Genomic DNA, 18,989 nt, shown 5'->3' with positions numbered 1-18,989 from the left:
TCGCAAGAGGGATGGGGGGATGCCAGGGAAATACAGGAAGGAAAACAAAAAATTGAAAGCAATTAATGCCACACCTTTACACCACTAAACAACCGGGGGGGAGGCCGAGTCAGCAGCCCCCCCAGGCATGGCTGCTGTCCCCAGGCAGAGTGCCTGTACCCCGCGCTGATGAAATGGAAAGTTGACCATAAATCAATGTCGGCGCTGCGTTAGCTATGCATCAGCGGCTCGGCGCCGAGATGCACCAAAACAAAGCACCGGCTGCTCCGTGTTCCCACACTGCCCCCTAATGCAGACAGACCTCGGGAGCTGGGGAGCACGGGGGCTACAGAGCCCGGGGGGCTCCCCCCACACATCCCCTGCCCTCCTCAGCTCTGCTCCCCACGTCCTGGAGACTTCCCCCTCTGGGTGAGGTAGCCTGTGGCATGAGGATGGTGAAGCCAGGGACAATAGGAAGGGTCCATGTTGTCCTGCTCCCTCCTTGGATGCCACCATTTTCCCCCTGCTGTCCTGATGTCTCAGTGGGATTTCCTACTGCTCATCGGGTGCCGCCAGCTCCGGCCAGCCACTTCCATAAAACCAGGCTGCTCTTCCCAAAATCCCGGGATAGAACTTGGTACCAGCCTGCACTAGGCAGGGTTTGAGGGAAGGTAGCCTACAAACTGGAGGAAAGGAAAAGCAAGCATCAGAGAAAGTTTTTTTTCTGGAAGTTTAGTAGGATGCCCGAGGCTTTTGTACCGAGCGTCTGGAGCATATGGTGGGATTTGCAGTCAACTTTTTCTCGGGTGCTCCAGCCAGATGGAGGTGACTGTTCTTGGCTCTGGCTGACACGGGTTTGTTTCCTGAAGAGCTTGTGTTAAACATATTCCTTAAAACCAGGCTTGTGCAGTTGGGAGCCCCAGCTGCAGGCGAGGCAGAGCTCCTGCCCACGGCTGCCTTTCTGTGTCTGCGGGGGGAGCTTGGCCCGCCTCGCCTCGCCTCGCCTCGCCTTGCTGCCTTGCCTTGCCTTGCCTTGCCTAACCTCGCCGTGCTTTGCCTTGCCTTGCTTTGCCTTGCCTTGCCTTGTCTAACCTCTCCTGGCCTCACTTGTCTCGGGAAGGTCCTCACCCAGCAGCACAGGCTGGAAGTCAACCGGGGTCTTTCTCTTTGAGGGCAACCAGAGCATCTCTCCTAAAGGGCTCCTTCAGAGATAGCTCTCTTTTTTTTTCCTCGTCAACTTGCAAAACATCTCTCTCCTTCAGTAGAAATAAATCTCCTCTCCAATAAACCCAGGCATGGCTTTAATTAATACCCATCTAATTTATTTTAGTGTTTTCTAACGTCAAAACTGGCAGGCAGGGGCAGGTATTTTAAACACAAGATGCCTCCCTATTGCTAACTCGAAACCATTGGTGTCTCGTGGCAGTGATGCTTTGCCTTCTCGTACCATCCTGCCTTGTTCTGCCACCCCCAGAGGTGCTTGAAAATGTTTTTAAATAGCAAAACTCCCCCGTTAGCTGAAAGTATGTAGCCCATAAAACACGATCCATTTGTGGTGAATTACGCTGGAAACATAAATTGACACACACAGAGCTATGATCGCTCGTGCCATTTTCCATCTTTAATATTTTACAAGAAGTTTGAGGAGTCGAGCTCATGAAAGACAGAGTGGAAATAACCTGATCTCCTGGAAACTCCCTGTAAGAAGCAGCTGTGGCAGCAAACTTCGGCTGTCCGGCAGGCCAGGTTGGCTTTTAAAGTCCCTGGAGTGCAGAGGGGAGAAAGAAACGAAGCCGAGAGGAGGTTGGGGCACTGACGGCTGTTGGAAACAGTTTCCTCTAACACCATTTTAGCTGTTGAGGTTCTTTTTTGGGGTTTTTTGAGGCAGCTACAGGAAGGTGAAGAATAACCCCAACACAAAGAGTGTCCAGTTTTGGGGGGAAAAGGAAAAATTTGAGAGATTATGGGGTTTCTGTGGCTGGGGAGAGTGCTGGAGACGAGAGTGAAGCAGCTGCAGAGCAGGTCCTGCTCCCCCAGCATGGCGTGTCAGAAGGAGCTGTGCCGCAGGGCCGGATGGAGGGATGTGGAGGAAGCAGGACAGCATGTGTTCAGCCTCCTCCTTTAACAGGAGTAGTTAATAACTGCTAAACACACGTTTTTTTAAGAAAAAAGGGATGTTCTGTTGGTTGGAGCCCACATGTTGTCTCTGCAAAACACTTGTCCCAAGCGCCGTGATCCGTGGGGATCATCTCCTGCTCCCTCTGCAGCGAGGCAATCCTGTGCAAAAACCCAACCACTCCAGCAGGCATTCCCAGCCCTGCACGGGTCCCAGCCCTGAAACATCTGCAAGTATTTATGGAGATAACAGCGTGCAGAGGGACTGACTGCCTTTCTGGCAGAGCAGGGCAGCCCTGCCGAGGGGGCCGTGGCGGCCGCAGCTTGGAGCGAACATTTTGGGTGCTGCCGCACAGAAAAAGCAAGAAAAGAAGGAGGAATAAAAAAGCAGCTTTCAGCTCCTCCCTGCCTGCCAAAACGTTTGCACAAGCTGGGCGTCACCTTATCCAGAAGTGTCCTCTGGGAGCGGTACCACATGGGATAATGCAAGGGCTGGGATGCTGCGGCGCCGAGCCTGGAGCATCCCGGGAGCAGCCTTGGTGTTGGGGCAGGAGCTCACTGCAGAGGATGCACTCAGCAGCACAAACAATGAATGTTCTCTGGGTCCAGCTGCCACAGGGGATTTTTCTCTGGTGGAAATGCTGCTGTGTCCCCACAGATGCTTTTTCTCCAATAGTCAAACAGTGTTTGCTCTCCAGCTCGAAATGCAGACCCCAAGCATTACCTTCAGGCCCAGCCAAGGTGCCTTCAGGTGGCTGTGTCCCCCGTGTGTTTGGTACCTGTTCACCCCACACCCTCACCTGCTCTGGGATACAGGGGGAAGGACATCAGTACCTGGACAGCAATGGCCCCCTCCTGCAGCACAGGGCAGGCATCGTGGAGGACACTGGCTCTTGCATTGATGGGGCTTGAGTTCTGGCCTCTGCCAGCCCTGGTTTTTACCTTCCACTTGATTTCATCACTCATTCACCTCTTCTGATCTCCCCTACTCCAGATCCTGCAGCTGAGATGTATAGGAAGGGCTTTGGAGGTGGCCAGACCTTACTGGGGGATGGTGGGAGGTGTCTGCTGCCCCTGCTGCACTTTGCATTCACAGACAGAGTTAGCAGCTCAGAAGCAAAAATAAGTCAACTTCCATGCCTGGAGAGGACTTCTGCTAAAGGAGGTTGATGCTGCAGTTGGACCTCAGAGGTTTGTCTTCTCCTCTCTGGTGGGACATGGATGGAGAAGGCAGTGGGGAGGGCTGTCTTGAGGTGCTGTGACCTCGTCCAGATGAGGCTGGGCAGGAACTAAGGGCAGGGGCTGGTTCCTTTTGGCACCTGGAAGATAAATGGTGGTGTAAGTGGTGGGATTTCAGCGGCTGGAGCAGAGGAGCTGGCAGGAGGCTGTTGGTTTAAATCTGCTTGGCTCCATCTCACCACTGAACCATTCAAATTAAAAAAAAAAATTTAAAAAAAAAAAAAAGAAGAAGAAAAAACCCACCCTCTTACTTTATTTACATTGCACTCAAGTTTCCGCTGTACAAAAGATTTGCAGGTGCAAATATGTCCTGCCTTCATTAACTTCCCCTCCCTTTTTAATTTATGTGATTTCAATTTTCCTTCCCTGTACTGTTAATTAGGGGACCCTCTAATCAGTACCATTATCACAGTGGTATTCATGTTTAGGAAAGCTGCTAAACAAATGCTTGCAAAATTGCTAAATGGCTAATTAATGTCTGTTAATTAAGAAAATTGCTCATGGTAACAAACCATGCCATTGCTGGCAGCAGCTAGAAGGCGAACACTTGTTGAAATTAGTAACGAGGCAGGTAGAGAACATCTGCTCCGGCGCCGGTCCTGGAGCTGCCGTCGCTTCCCATCACCTACTGACAGAGCTCCTCTGCTTTCTCTACCAATTACACTTCCTTGGACTCAAAAAATGCCTTTTTTTTTCTTTTTTTTTTCCTTTTTTTTTTTAACCCTTTTTCCTCACGTTAACACGCACCGGTATATTTCTTGCACCGAGCTCGCGGTTTTTCCAAGCAAATTTTCATTTTGTGCTTTTAAGGGAAATTTAAAAAAAAAAAAAAAATTAAAGTGGGCGTTCAAGCCCAAAATGTCAGCGACTGCTGCATTGCAGTCTTAAACCTGCACCGACTAATCTCTCCTTTTTTCCCCTAGACATCCTTTCTTTGCTCGTAAGCCATTTCACTGGCATCCTTAGGGAATGCACCTCGAGGAGGGATGTTGCATCCCTTCAGTGTGGCGGTGCAGCCCCAGCTGTGCCACCCAAACACTGCCCAGGTGTGAGCTGGGATGTGCTCCTCATCCTCTCTGCTCACTCCAGCACCTCCAGTGAACCACGGTCAAAACACAAACCCGGAGGTGTTTCCAGCCTTTGGGATGAGAGAGGAAAAAATAATTTTTATTTTTAAATTTTTTTTAGGGTTTTTTTTCCTTTTTTTTTTTTTTTTTTTTTTTTGGTTTGGGGATAGTTTTTCTATTTCCCCCCTGGTCCTCTCTGGTCCTCTCCTGCATATTTTTTTCCCCTCATTGCACGCCCCTGAAAAGTGTTTCCCTGTGTGTTTATCATTGCAGACTTGGTTGAACCACTGGACCATTTACTCTCAATGTGGCCACTGTATTTTGACAGATGTTCTGATTTTGAATATATATTTTTTTTTGCATATGTCATTACTCATTGTTCAGCTGCAAATGAACAGAAACTCAATTAAAAAAAAAAATAAAAGGATAAAAAATTTATTTAAAACCGGGAGAACTGACTCCCTGACTGAACAGGTCCACCCGTGAATCCTTTTTTTAGCTCTTTCTGCGCTTTCATGTGCTAATCTATAACCTCCTTCTACTGTCTGACCTCACAGGGACCGCCTGGGTCACAGCCCTCGCCACACGCACAGCCTCCACCCCACAATCCTAACAGCATGATGGGACCCCACAGTCAGGTAAAGACACTAGTGATGGGTAGGGCTGTGAACCGGGACGTGCGCTCGATTTACTCCTTTTTTCCCCCTCTGTAAGCATGCTGGGCAGCGGGTACCCGCTCCCCGGGGAGCATCCCCCCGGGCACCCCAGCTCCAAAGCAAAATGTTGGTTTTTTTCCCTTTTTTTTGTCCTTTTTTTTTTTTTTCTTTCTCTCTTTTTTTCTTTTTTTTTTTTTTTTTGGTGGTTTTTGGATATGCAGTTGTCAATGGACTGAGAAGTCAATCGTGGGTATCAGACTGTTTTACCTTCCCAAGGTAGCCTGAGAAATTTAACTTGATGTGGATTTTTAAGCTTCTGTTAGTAGCAGCAGTTGTAAAAAGAAGTAACGTTAAGCCTTTCTTCTTTTTTTTTTTTCTTCAGTACTTAGCACTGGGTTTTTTTGTGTGTGCGTGTCTGTATGTGCTTAATTGCCACTTTTTTTTTAATATATCTCTATATATTTAAACTTGAACATTATCTAACACTCAGGGTTTCCCATGCACTAATTTTAACAGCCTCATCTAGTATTGCCAATGTCAAACACGCTCTCAAACAATAAACCTACAGAGAAAAATGTCTAAAAAACGGACTCCAGACACCTTTCTCTTTTTTTTTTTCCCTTTTGAAACATCACTTTTTTAAAAAGGATGTCTCCATTAAAAAACAAAAATAATTAAAAAATAAAATAAAAAAACCAAAAGCAGTGTGTACAGGCTAACCAGAGTGCGTGGGGAGCGTGCTGCCTCCCCAGGGCTCAGCCCTGACCCCCTTTTGTGTCCCCACAGCCGTTCATGTCGCCGCGCTACGCCGGAGGTCCCCGGCCCCCCATCAGGATGGGCAACCAGGTACTGTACTCCCAGGATTCTGGATTTCCCAGGGGTAGCTGTTATTTGGGAAGGGGGATGAGGGCCAGGTGTCCTGCAGACGCTCCTTGGGTTTGGGTGGCAAGCATCACCTCCTTGGTCACCCTCCTTTTTCTTAGTGCCGGATCATCAGGTGTCACTTAACAATGATGGTTTAATTTTATTTTGAGGTTTGGGCCTATCCAGGGGGAATGTGCTGCTTTCCAGCCATGGTGTTCCCAGCAGGGCTGTGCCATGCTGCATGCTCGCTGCCCAGCTGGATTTTCCCTGCAATCGCAGAAAATTAAAGTGATGGAGATAATCCTGCTGCTGGGCTGACCGAGTGTTTAGATCAGCGGCGGGGTCACGCAGGGCAGGTCACTGCTGAATTTTTTGGGTTGGGTTTATCCTCTTATCCCAGCTTATACAAGGGCAGCTTGTTTCTGGACTTGTGGATGGAGGCTTCCACCCTATGCCCTGCCTGGGTGCATGCGTGTCCTTTGGTTAAGGAATTCCTCTCCTTGCCAATGATGCCATGCAGATCCATAGAGTAATGACCAAATTTGTCACTAAAGGGAAATTAAAGGAAACCTGTAATTCCTTTGAGCAGCAAAGGTGTCTGTTCAAAAATTAGCCTGGGAGCTTGTTTTTTTTTTTTGGCTATCAGCATGATTCTTCTGTAGGTCTAATTAGCAGAAAGAGCAGGACAGTCAGGAAGTAGGATGTACCAGCTTGCTCTGGGTTTGTGCTTGCCGGAGTTGAGACTTGAATCTTTAGAATTTGCTAACTTATGCTGAGATGTAGCTGAGAAAAACCCAGAAGGGACTAATGGAGGACCCCCATGGCTGGAAGAACCTTCCACCCAGGGCAGTGATGGATGATCTAACGAGGTATTAATTCACTGCACCTCCTCATGGGTCAGTTTTAACAGGACCCCATCCTGCAGTGGTTCTTGGCTCATCCCAGGCTCTGCTGCAGGTGAGCACAGTGAACTGGGCAGGCAGGAGAGGCAGGGGGGACTGGTTTGAGGGGGCTGTTCCCACAGCAGGATCAAGCATCCACGAGTGGGTAAAGTTAATTAAAAAGATTTAATTTTTTTCTCCCAAACACCACATAAAAAACCACATGTTTGTACCTAGGCAGAGCTCAGTGAGGTTATGGTCACATCCTGAGGGACAAGAGGAATAAATAGGCAGGCAGGAAGGTCAGGCAGCAGAAGTGTAAATATCCACCTCTGCAACCCTCCTGGTTTATCTTCCTCCTGCTGCCAGCTTCCAGCCTGCAAAAAACTTGGGATTGGGCTGATTGTGCCTCGGCACAGCCGTGTGCACCCAGGGCCTGTGCTGTGCTCCAGCACGGGGATCCTCAATGTTGGCATCCAGCATAGCAAAGCTGTTTACAGCTTGCTTCCCTCAGGCAGACAATATCTGCATTTTTCTTCCCCTTTATCTGTTTGGAGTAGCCTTTGAAGCTTAAATAGCAGCATTGCCTGAGTAGAATGTGAGTTTGGGGAGGGGGCCTTGCTCTGCTGCGCATGGAGCATCTCCCTGCCACAGCCAGTGAATCACTGCCTGGTTTGGCCCTGGTGCTGTGTGTCACCAGGGTGCCATGCTGTTGGTCACCTTTCCCTGCTGGATTTGACACCTCTGTCCTGCTCAGCTTGGGTTTTCCCCTGCTTTCCTAAATACAGCAGCATTTGGCATGAGGGGAGGGGGAAACGCCTTGTTTAAGGTTTAGAGAGGGTTTGCAGAAGGATGAGGGAGGCAAAGACCTGGAGGCTGTAGCAGTGGGATGCAGGAGGATGCAGTGGGATGTGGAATGCAGCAGGATGCAGGAACTATTTTTTTAACCTTGCTCCCTTGCTTTCACAGCCCCCGGGTGCTGTTCCCGGTACACAGCCATTGCTGCCCAATTCGATGGATCCCACGCGACAGCAAGGTAAACCCAGCAGAGCAGGGTGAAGCGCCGATGCTCTTAATTAGCTGTTAATTGAGGACCCAGAGTGGCTGTGGTGCCTTGTAACACTCCTGCTTTCCTCCCACCAGGGCACCCCAACATGGGCGGCCCCATGCAAAGGATGAATCCTCCGCGAGGGATGGGCCCCATGGGTCCCGGTCCGCAGGTAAGCCCGGAGCCAGAGCGCATCCCACAAACCATGGGAACAACCTCCTGGGGCTCGGAGTTCCCCCCCACACCCTGTCCCCCCATTAGTGTTAATGTGTTTTACATTAGTCTTGCATCTGGAAATCCCTCCTTTTAACAGGAGTGAGGTCTTCAGAGCTCATTAAGGGTATTAGAGCCTCCCTCCTGCCCTTCTGTCAGAGGGGATGGCACTTAGCTCTGAGCTGGAGCAGCCTTTGAGTGCATTACACTGCCTGCCTGGGAAACAGTTACAACCCTAACTGCAGGAAAGGGGAGGGAGGCTTGCATTTGAAATTAATAAATAAAAATAAATGGCAAAGATCCCTTTAGCAAAGGGAATAAGGCTTTCCCCTGCGAGGTTCCCCTCCACCTGCCCTTCCTGCTGCCTGCTTGAGCTCCGTATTTCAGGAAAGGGGAGTAAACTTGAAATTAAGCAGATCTGGGTTAATATATGCTGTCATTCCGTTGATTCACTTCATGGAGTGGCTTGTTGTTGACTCACTCCTGTTTGTTCCTTCTACGAGACTTCAAAACCAGATTACCATATTTTGGTTGGAGGTTTATCCTCTCTGCATCGTCGCCTACGTGGAGTTTGTAGCGCGAGGATCAGAGTCTGTCAGGAGAGGAGCGGGCGCGCTGGAGTTTTGCTTTGTTTTTCCCCTGGAGACTGTTGAGATAAGTGAATGTTGTGTAAAGAGGGAGTTGTGTCATGTCTTTAGCACCAACCTGAGGATGCTGCTCAGAGGTGCTCAGCCACGTCCACGGGCACCTGAATCCATCCTCGGGCAGGGCACAAAAAACCTGTGCGAGCATCGTTTCACAGGCAAGCCCTCCCATAGCGCTGCTTCGGTGCTTGAAATCCTCCTTTCCTGGAGGATTACACCCAAAAGGAAAAAAAAAAAACAAAGGCATTTGCAAGCGTGGCCTGCGCCAAGGCGAGCGGCGGCGGCTTGCCCGGGGGAGGCTGCTTCCCACTTGCAGAGCTCGCCGCGAAACTTGGAAGCGCGGAGCGCGCGCTGAGCGCCGCGTGGGATGGCGGCGGCTCCGGGAGCCGGCAGGAGTTGTGAAATGTTCAGAGCTTTATTTTTGACTCCACCGTTCCCTGTGTATGTACATTAGGGAGAGGCTTTTTGAGAGGCAGCCTTTCCCTGGAGAAGCGCTGGGCTTCCCAATCTGGCACCCGCAGGCGCTGCCTGCCTGCAGCCATCCAGGAATGGGCACCTGCGCGGGCAGCCACCAAAAATACCGACCCAGACCCCGCAGCCCCTCGCACCTTGTGTGCCCTGGGCTTGTTTTCCTTTAAGCTTTGCATTGGGACCTTCCTAAATCCTTCTCAGACGATTCCAAAGGGCTTCAGAACATCCAGCCAGGACATCCTGGAGTCCTGACAGCAGCTCCTTATTACACAGCAGTGATGAATCATCCCTTTCAGCTGATTGCCGCTGCCTTTTTCCCTTTAGAAATCCCATTTGTAGCTCTGCAGAAGCCAGGACAGGGATTGCCAGCACCAATATGAAGAGGGTTTGTAGCTCTCTGGGTTTTGGTGGTGCCTTGCCCAGGTCTCTCGGCACAGCTGCGTTCCCTCCTCCTGAGCATCTTTCAGCTGGCTTCGTTTTCCAGCCTTTCAGCTCCAATTGAAAACGCTGAGCCCTTTTTTTTTTTTTTTTTTTTTTTTAAACAAGGGGCTTGATGCTGCTATTCAGTGTAAATGGCTGAAATTTCTATCAATTAGGGACTTGCTGGTAATTTGTTTGGGGAAAACCCTTTTTTGCCTCTTCAAAACAAACTTTGGTGATGCCCTCAGCAGTGCACCGTGCACTGGTAAACCCAGATAAAAATTGACAACACTAAAGTATTGTACTTAAAATCAAGTTTGAGGCACTCCAAGGGGCTGTGGTGTTGGAAGTGGCCAGCCATCCCTCCTCCTGCTGTAGCAGTTTTTTCTTTAAATGGCAGAAACACAGTCCAAAAAGATGCATTACAGAAGAGAAGGGAGGTGGGAGGGGAAGAGTGGCAAGGCGACCTAAATCTGGCTGCAGTCGCCTGGAGGGCACACGGAGCACAGCACAGACCAAATGGAGCGCAGCATTCGGGGGGATTCCTCTTCCTCCACTGCCTTGGGCTTGGCTTTGTACTGGAGCTGGTTTTAGGAGATGAGGGATGCAGATCCGAGGCTCCCAGTCCCAGCTGGAGGCTAAGCCAGGGAGGAATAAGGCAGGAGAGGGGGCCCAGGGGGCTGCCTGCCCTGGCCTGCTCCAGGGGATGGAGCAGAGAGCTGGGGAGCAACAGAAAAACAGCAGGCCTGGCTTGGTGTTCCCTACTCCAGCAGTCATCCAGGGAGCAAGGAGTGCTCCATCTCGGGGGGAGCTCATGCAGCCCTTCCTCATCCTTGCACTGCAGCAGGAACCTTCTGAGTGGTGCCTTTTCTCCTCCTCCTGCGCCTGTTTTCTCCTGCACAAAGGGAAAAATCCAAAAGGCTGGCGCTGGGGGCTGTGCATAGAGCTGGGAGGGGGATGTTTTCCCTCCACAGAGAGCAGGGAGGGGGAACTTTGGGGCTCAGCCTGGCTCCCATCCATATTCAGCTGCCTGGGGTTTTTTTATAAACACAATTGCCTCTTATGTTCATCGTCATTAATTTTTTTTTTTAAAGCTCATTTTTGCACACAGACCCGCTTGTTTTTTTTTTTTGTTTGTTTATTGGCTTTTTTCCCCCTTTCTCTTGTCTCTCTGGTGTCCTGCCCGTTACAGTAGACTGACCCTTGGTTATCGTTGCAGAACTACGGCAGCGGCATGAGACCTCCACCCAACTCCCTAGGTCCTGGCATGCCTGGAATTAACATGTAAGGCAATCCCCACTCTGGGAGGTTTCACCAGGGGCTCGGGAGTGTCTGCAGAAGAGCACAAGGTTTATTTTCTCCCCTGTTTAATTTTGTCCCCAGGGGGCCGGGCGCCGGCAGACCGTGGCCGAACCCCAGCAGTGCTAACTCAGTGAGTACCTTGGGCTGGTTGGGAAATGTCCTGCAAATGGGATCATTCCCCATTAGCTGAGCCCTGCTAATGAGAGGAGAGGTTCCCCAGCCTCTTGCTTAGTCTGCTGGGACTCCCATCCTGGCCAGGCTGTGCCCTGATGGGATCCAGCCCATGGCTGAACTGTCCCTCTTGTCCCTACAGATCCCATACTCTTCTTCATCGCCTGGTACATACGTGGTGAGTCCTCCTGTCTGTCCTGTTGTCAGGAGTTCATGTGGTTTGGGGGGAGTCAGTGCCATGGGAGGTGGCACTGGGCTGGGTTTGGGGTTGGGAGTTGGGGCAGGTGTTTGAAGACATGGAAAGGTGGGCAGTGCTCATATTTGCACATCTGACCCCAGCTGTGTTTCCACAGGGTCCCCCCGGCGGCGGTGGCCCTCCAGGGACACCCATCATGCCCAGCCCTGCAGGTACGAGCCCTCTGAGACCCCTCTCTGTCCAGGGCCATCCCTGCCCTGTTGGTAATGACCAATTTTTGTGGCTTTTGGCTTTCTGGGAAGTGAGTAGCATGGCCTTCTTGACTTTGGGATTCCATTTGGGGATGTTCCTACATTCCCATGTGGATTTGGATGCCTGGGGGGCTCAGGAAGGTGAAGAATTACCACCCTACCCTTCCCAGCCAGGAGTTGAATTCTTTTTCACAGTTGAATTTCTGTGATTAAAAACTTTGTGGATCTTCATTAAATACAAATTAACCAGAAAATGGTGGTAGTTAGAGGGAATTTTGGGTGATAAAATACAAAAGAATGAGTTCAAGTGGCATGAGTTTGTTTTAATTAAGAAATGAATTAATCACCCGACTTACTGGGCTTCACTGTTCCACAGATTCAACAAATTCAAGTGACAACATCTACACAATGATTAATCCAGTACCGCCCGCAGGCAGTCGATCGAATGTAAGTCTGCTTTCTAATAATTTACATATCAGATACCATAACAAATCATAATTAACTTCATCAGTTGAGAGTAAAGCAGTTTAATTGATTTCAGCCATTTGTTACAAAACAGAAATAAAACAAACCATCAAAAAGCGATTAACTCTTGGGCGACTTTGTTAATTTTTTATGCTTATTAAGAGAGCAGCAGTCCTGCTGCTCCGGCCAAGGTGCTGGGTTTTGTGGGATGTGAGCAACCTTAAATCCTGTGGAATTCTGGTTGGAATGCTGTGCTGCAGCTCTGGGTCCAAATTTTATAGGTGAACCCAGGGGACCGTGAGCCCCACAGCCTGGGAGGGCGATAAAGCCCCGTGTTGTGCCAGGGAATGTTCAGATTGGATATTAGAAGCTTTTTGTCATTGAAGGGGTTGCCAAGCATTGGAATGTGCTGCCCAGGGCAGTGGTGGAGTCACCATCCCTGGAAATGTGTGGCTCTGGCACTTCAGGGTGTGGTTTAGTGGGTGCTGAGTTGATTGTTGGACTTGGTGATCTTGAAGGACTTTTGCAGCCTCAGCAATTCAGTGATTCTGCAGTACCTCCCTCCTTGCCCTGCTGCAGAGGGATGGCTGGGGCAGGGACAGTCCCCAGGAGCCACCGTGGCAGCTGCTTGGGGTCGTTCTGTGTCTGATTTTGGGTTTGTCCCCTTTTCCTTGCGCAGTTCCCAATGGGCCCCGGCTCTGACGGCCCCATGGGCGGCATGGGCGGGATGGAGCCCCATCACATGAACGGATCATTAGGTGAGCCTCGGTGTCCTCCCTCCCCTGGGGACACTGGCAGAGCATCCCAGGGCCTGTTCCCATCCTGGGCTCAGCCCCCAGCTGGCACCAGTGCTCCCAGCAGAGCCTTTGGGGGGAAGGCAGCGGGGCTGTGGGGGCACAGGGCTGTGGCTGCAGGCCCAGTAAGGCTCTTCTCCTTTCTCTCCCCTCTCTGCAGGGTCAGGAGACATAGATGGACTTCCAAAAGTAAGTGGGGTTGGTTGCAGGGCGGGTGTGTGGGCTCTGCCCTTCCCTCAGCACTGGGGTGCTGCAGTGACCCTGATGGATGGGGACACAGGCAATGTGACCACAGCATTGTCCTGCCCCTGTGGCATTTTGGGGGGCTCTGGGGTCCTGCTCACCACCTCCTCTCCTTGTCCCACAGAATTCTCCAAACAACATAAGTGGCATTAGCAATCCCCCGGGCACTCCAAGAGACGACGGGGAGCTGGGAGGCAACTTTCTCCATTCCTTCCAAAATGACAATGTGAGTGAGTGAGTGCCTGCCTGGGGATGGGGGGACAGTCCCCAAGGTGTCCCAGCACTGGGATGGGTGGGCTTGGCACAGTGGGGGCCTTTTGGGCTTGGGTTGTGCCGTGTGGGAGCTGCTGCAGGACAGAAGGGTGGGCAGGGGGAGATGAGGCAGTGGGGGGAATTTTGGGGTCTGTGGTGGGATGGGTGCACAGGTGGAGAGGAGCTGCTGCAGAGGTGGCTGTGCTGGCCTGGCCCATTGGAGGCTCCGTGGGTGGCTGCAGACAGGCCTCCTGTTCTCCCTCTATTAGCAGCATATACACATGTGCATGTTAATTATTTGTTTCAAATTGCATCTCGCCCCATACTGTTCTGCTGATTTTCTTCCCGGAAAAGCAAGTTACAGCTCAGATTAGGGCCCTGATAAATTGGAGTCTCCAGCATATCCTCTCTTCCTGGTTTATTAGATCCAATTAGGTTGCTGTGTAGTTGCCACCAGCCTCCTTTTGCATCCCTCCCTTGGCTGTCCGGGGCTGTGACCCGCCTGTTTCTCACCGTGGCTCTGTCTCTCTTGCAGTATTCCCCCAGCATGACGATGAGTGTGTGATTTCCCTCCCCCTCCTCCTCTCCAGGATCAAGAGAGTCAGCTGCCGTTCGGAGGATCTCAACGAATTATGCAAGAAGAAGAAGAAGAAGAAGCTAGGTGTATGGGCAGGGACACGCGTGGCGGGGGCCAAAACCCCAGGTTTAGTTTCATGCAATAAAAAGGCTGAACTTTTTATTCCATAAAACATGAAGGACAAAACTTAAAATATTTCAAGACATGACAAGACCCTTCTTTGTGCAGAAGGGTTTATATATGTACATGACACTTCTTTTTGGAAACAAACGGAAGCCTCTAGCACCCAACTCCGATCTCTTTGCTTTGTTCTTTTAAATAAAGACAGAAACCGAACCTGTTGTATGTTTGTGCCGTGCGACACCAGGAAGCTAGTCTAGATATGAAATCATGTTGTCTCTGTTGTAGTCATTTTTTTAAATAAACTGGACAGTTTACAATGGTGGTTTTCGTTCAGAAGGCCTGTTTTTGTTTTTTTTTTTTCTTTTTTTTTTCCTTTTGGTTTTGGGGGTTTTTTTCCCGTGTATTTTTTGGGGTTATTTTTTTTTTGGTTCGTTTGCAGCACAACGCTTCCTCCTCCAGTTAACAAGATCTGCTTTGGGGAAGAGACTCCAGCACCTCGTTATAAACTTGTTAATATAACAGGTGACCCCTTCCAGGATCACATCCTCCAATGAATCGTGATCTTGCTCTCTGTGACTGTGGCATGCACTGTGTTAGTCTTTCCCCCTCCTCTGAGTACAAGAAGAAATCTCTTGTCCCTCCCTTCCCCAGAATCCTTCAGCTGGTTCACTGCAAAAATAGATTTTTTTTTAAATAACTTTTTTTTTTTTAAATTCACCAGAAAAAAAAAAAAGAAAAAAAAAAGAGTTAATCTGACCTGGGACTTTGAAACTGTGATCTCCAGCTAACTTTGGGATTTTCTGGGGGTTTTATTTGTTTTGGGGGTATTTTGCGGGGGGATTTCTTTTCTTTAGAGATGTGCTCTTGTCAGGATTTCACTTATCTATGATTTGGAACTGGATGGAGATATTTTTTAAGGAATTCTTGTTGTTAAAATGTAACCTTGCTATTCTGTAGGCTCGCTCTGTAATAAGAAAATAAAAATTAATGGCAAGCATCGAAGGCCCTTCCTTCTGGTGGGAGAGGAAGGGACGAGCCAAGGCGGCGGGTTGGGATCTCTGTACATGACACTACCCTGTAGTTTGGTCTTGGTTTTTTCTCCAGCTCCCATTTCTGCTCCATGTATATCATATTCTGTAAAATATTCTCTCCCTTGGATTTGACCTTTGTGCGGATTATTGAAAGCATTGTATCTTGTTTCAGTGTTTTTTCTTACCTTGTAGTCTGGTTCGAAAATTACCGAGAGGGGAAAAAAAAAAATATTATACATTGATACATTGTAGTTTGTGTACGATATTTGTTGATAATGTTTTATTAAAGGGATGTCTTTTTTCCGCACCCCTTCATTGAAATGTTTTTGGGGGACATTTGGCTTGTTTTTATTATTCTGATTGCAAGACATGAGATGACAAACCAACTTTTTTTTAGTGTGTAATACGAATAATATTTTTTTTAAATGTTTGCCTTCTTTTTCCTAGGCATTTTCATTCTGCTTTACCTGTAGAAAGTCAGGAGGGAGGGAGGGGCGGGTGGGATGGGGGGTCTGAGGGTGTCAGTCTCATAGTTACAGTCAGGTTAATATTTTCCAATTAATGCAGATTTGTTGCATTGCGTACCCAGGGGCTCCCCAAGGGGTCAAATTTTTACCTTTTCCACTTTACATCTTGTTCAGGCGTGGGGGGTTTTTTCCTATTTTCTTTTTTTTAATTTTAATTTTTCTGTTCTGATGTGAGGAAATGAAAGGACCGGTTTTAATGTATTTTAAAATGAATAGCTAAATTATTGTCTTCATTGGTATGGGATGGTTTTTTGAATGAAACGGTTCCCCCTCCTTCTCCCCCCTCCCCCTGCTGTAATAAATATCAACATAAACATTTGATTTCGGTGCCCTGCAGTTTGTTCCTGGTGTTTGCTGCCACACCCAGGGTGGGAGTTGGGTATTTTTTTCCAACCTTTATCAAGGGCCAAACCCCAGATTTGGGGTGCAGGAGCAGAGGTGATGCAGAGCTGAGGTGGCATTTTAGGAGGGCTGGCTGAGCTTGGGAATTCAAAATCCCAAAGGGATTCAGGACTATTCAGGATGCAGTTCAGGACCTGGGTGAGGTTTAGTGATGCCTCTTTGTTTCTTGGATTTTTTGGGGTTTTTTAAGCATTTTGAAAATTTAGCCTAGAAACCGTCAGTGTTGTCTGCACCGTGCTGAGGATGTTCTGGCTGGATGCTTGCCCTCCCCACACCCAGCCCACCAGGCTGCAGAAAGAAAGGGGTTTTTTAGGGGCTAAAAAGGAGATTTTTGGCACACTGCTCCCCAGGCTTTGCTCGTAGAGGCCAGGGAAGTTGGGATGCCAGTGTGGTGATGGAGGCTGCCCTGCCCTGCAGCAGCTCCCTGGGCCAGGAGCTGGGTGCTGCCTCTTCCCTTTGCCAGAGCCCTGCACTGCTGGGAGGTAAGAAAGGAGGGGAATACACGAGTGCTGTTCTCAAATACATTAATAATAATAATAATAATAATATATAAATACTGAGCTTGCAGTGGGGTCAGTGCCCCTCCTTGGGCAAGAGCTGTGGTGCTGGGTGAGTGCACAGACCCAGGAACAAACAACTCCAGGAGCTACTGGGAATGGAGAAACCCAGGCAACACAACCTGGTTCCCCAATGGGCAGCATCAGAGGCTGGGGGAAAGATTTGGGAAGTTTTAGGCCTGTGGTCCAGGCAATCGCATCCCCCCGTGCTTTGCAGAAAGCAGAGTGTGAGCATTGTCCATCACTTGGTTTCATGACCCCTGAGGGGTTGAGGCTGATGAGGAAATCCTGCCCTCCCAGACCCCCGGGGCCATCCCTGCCTACCCAGGCCCTGCTTGGCTGCCCAGAGCAGCAGGCTCCTGCACTGCTGCCCATTGTGTTTTTATTGTGGGGCATAGAAAAGTCCTTCCTGATGGTTCTTAAGGGTTACAGGCTGGTATTATTAAACATCACCATGAAACTGCCAAGTTCCCTCCTCGAAACGTCTCCTGAGCCCAGCCTCAGGGATAATTGTCTCCCCCATTAGTTTTCATTAAATTAAATGCAGGAGGAGGATCAGAACGACCAGGGGCTCCAGGCTGAGCACGGTGTGTACTTGTTGGCACGATGTGTGCAGCCTGTGGAGCTGGATTCTGCAGTGGGAGCGGTTCAGGGCAAGGGAGTGTGGAGTGGTGGAGAGCTCTCCTGTGGGCAGCCAGGCTCCTCTGGGTCCTGCAGAGCTCTCCTGTGGGCAGCCAGGCTCCTCTGCCTCCTCATCCCGGGCTCCTGCCACCCCATTCTTGCATGTTCTGCTTCCCTGGCTGCCGTTCATGAAAAGTTAATGCCTGGCCCTGGTCCGTGCTGAGGTAACGCCACTCGTCTGCTGAGAGCCTTTATAAGTTATTGATGCCAACCCAGATGTGCTCCTGTGACCCATTGTTGGGCTCCCCAGCCCACCTCCCTCAGCTGGGCCCATTCCAGCAGGCCATGCTGGAGGAACTGGGGGAGCTGAGCCGGGCACAGAGTGCTTGGGAAGTGCAGCAGAACACCAGGGACAGGTGGTAGGGGCTGCCTGGTTCAAGGACCACGAGGGGCCAACCTGAGCATCCGTGCCAAGCTGGGAGCTTCATTCTCCCCTCCAGGCCCTCAGCATTCCCTGCACAAGGATCAGCCCCCAGAGGAGCATTCCCTGCACAAGGATCAGTCCCCAGAGGAGCATTCCCTGCCCAAGGATCAGCCCCCAGAGGAGCATTCCCTGCACAAGGATCAGCCCTCAGAGGAGCATTCCGTGCACAAGGATCACCCCTCAGAGGAGCGTTCCCTGCACAAGGATCAGCTGCTCCTTCCAGCACCACTCCAGTACCACTTCCCCTGGCCTCAGAGGAGAGTGGCTCTGCCTCAGCACAGCAGGGACATGGCCTCACACCCCTGTGTATGATCCCCTCACCTCCAGTGGTTTCCTGATGCCTCACACAACCCCCAAAGCCTTGTTTTCCTGCTGACCGTCCCATGTCTCGCTGCTTCCGCTATTTTTCAAAACTGCCTTTGCTTTGCCTTCGTCCATCCCTCCCTGTGCTTGTGCTTTGTCTCAGCTCAGCTTGGACACAGCAGGGTTCCAGCTTCCCTCAGTCTCTCCCCTTCAACTGCCTGACAGAGATGTCTTTGTTGAGATGTAAAAGCAGCTGAAGGGACTCTGCCTCTTCCAGACAGACCATCCTCACAAATTCCCACATCCACCAGAAGCACATGAGGTGTTTCACCTCCACACAACCCCTCTCCACCACAGCTGCTCTTCCAGCAGGCTTCCTGGGGGAAATTCTCTCCTCAGGAATGCTAAGGGGCAGCTGGCTGCCCTACAGGGCTTCCTCCCTAGGACGGGTAATGACCCGAAGCTGGAAGAGCGAGGGGATGTCAGGCAGGGTCCGTGTGACACAGCAGGGAGGGAGCAGCAGCCCGAGAAAGAAACACCCACTGCGTGTGACAGGCTGCACAGAGCACAGCTCTGTTAGAATGTATTCCCAAACACCTGGCTGCAAACCACAGACCTGAGCAGATTCACTCCGATGGGCTGAATGAGGCATCCCTGGAGCAGGCAGGATTAAGATGATGCAGAGCAATGCAACGCTTATGAGGGTTTTTTCTCTTTCAAGCACTTCTGCTAACTGTGGAGGGATTTGTTAATTTAGCCTGCAGCCACTGCATCCCAATTTACGGGGTGCAATTGTTGACCTCAAATGTGACTGGTGAATGTTCCCAAAACCTGCAGAGTGGAGCTGCCTGATGGACTGGGGCTGGAACACACAACTGGGGTGCTCATCCAGATGGCCAGGGATCACAAAGCACAGACCAGCCTCCGACACGAGGCACTGAAGTGAGATGAATTTCTTGGAAATGTGCTCTTCCACACCTTAAAATAGCGCAGGCTGTCCTCTCCCTTCCCATGTGCTGGAGGGTACCAGAACTGCAAAACATTCTACATTTGGCTGCAGCTAATTTAGCTTTCATTTTACAAAACCCACACT

At 50.1% G+C, this 18,989-nt stretch overlaps 1 protein-coding gene across 2 annotated transcripts in view; it reads left to right on the top strand.

Moving 5' to 3' along the window:
• SSBP3 (single stranded DNA binding protein 3) overlaps window positions 1-15,309 on the top strand; it is a 55,165-nt gene extending 39,856 nt beyond the window's left edge. The window contains exons 6-18 of one of the 2 annotated variants that reach the window (XM_054285663.1): window positions 4,958-5,038; window positions 5,843-5,902; window positions 7,771-7,837; window positions 7,945-8,021; window positions 10,817-10,881; window positions 10,981-11,029; window positions 11,213-11,248; window positions 11,424-11,478; window positions 11,894-11,964; window positions 12,662-12,740; window positions 12,937-12,965; window positions 13,144-13,245; window positions 13,807-15,309. In XM_054285663.1, coding sequence (XP_054141638.1) covers window positions 4,958-5,038; window positions 5,843-5,902; window positions 7,771-7,837; window positions 7,945-8,021; window positions 10,817-10,881; window positions 10,981-11,029; window positions 11,213-11,248; window positions 11,424-11,478; window positions 11,894-11,964; window positions 12,662-12,740; window positions 12,937-12,965; window positions 13,144-13,245; window positions 13,807-13,836 — 801 coding nt within the window. In that variant the 3' untranslated portion in view covers window positions 13,837-15,309. The remainder of the gene's footprint in view (window positions 1-4,957; window positions 5,039-5,842; window positions 5,903-7,770; window positions 7,838-7,944; window positions 8,022-10,816; window positions 10,882-10,980; window positions 11,030-11,212; window positions 11,249-11,423; window positions 11,479-11,893; window positions 11,965-12,661; window positions 12,741-12,936; window positions 12,966-13,143; window positions 13,246-13,806) is intronic. The other variant, XM_054285664.1, reaches the window with a different exon arrangement.
• Window positions 15,310-18,989: the final 3,680 nt, after the last annotated feature.

This window comes from Melozone crissalis, unplaced genomic scaffold, assembly GCF_028551555.1.
Source record: "Melozone crissalis strain CALT ecotype California unplaced genomic scaffold, PUWL_Pcris_2 ptg000045l_1, whole genome shotgun sequence".
Classification (NCBI taxonomy): Eukaryota; Metazoa; Chordata; class Aves; order Passeriformes; family Passerellidae; genus Melozone; species Melozone crissalis.
This window is presented reverse-complemented; position numbering and strand designations above follow the sequence as displayed.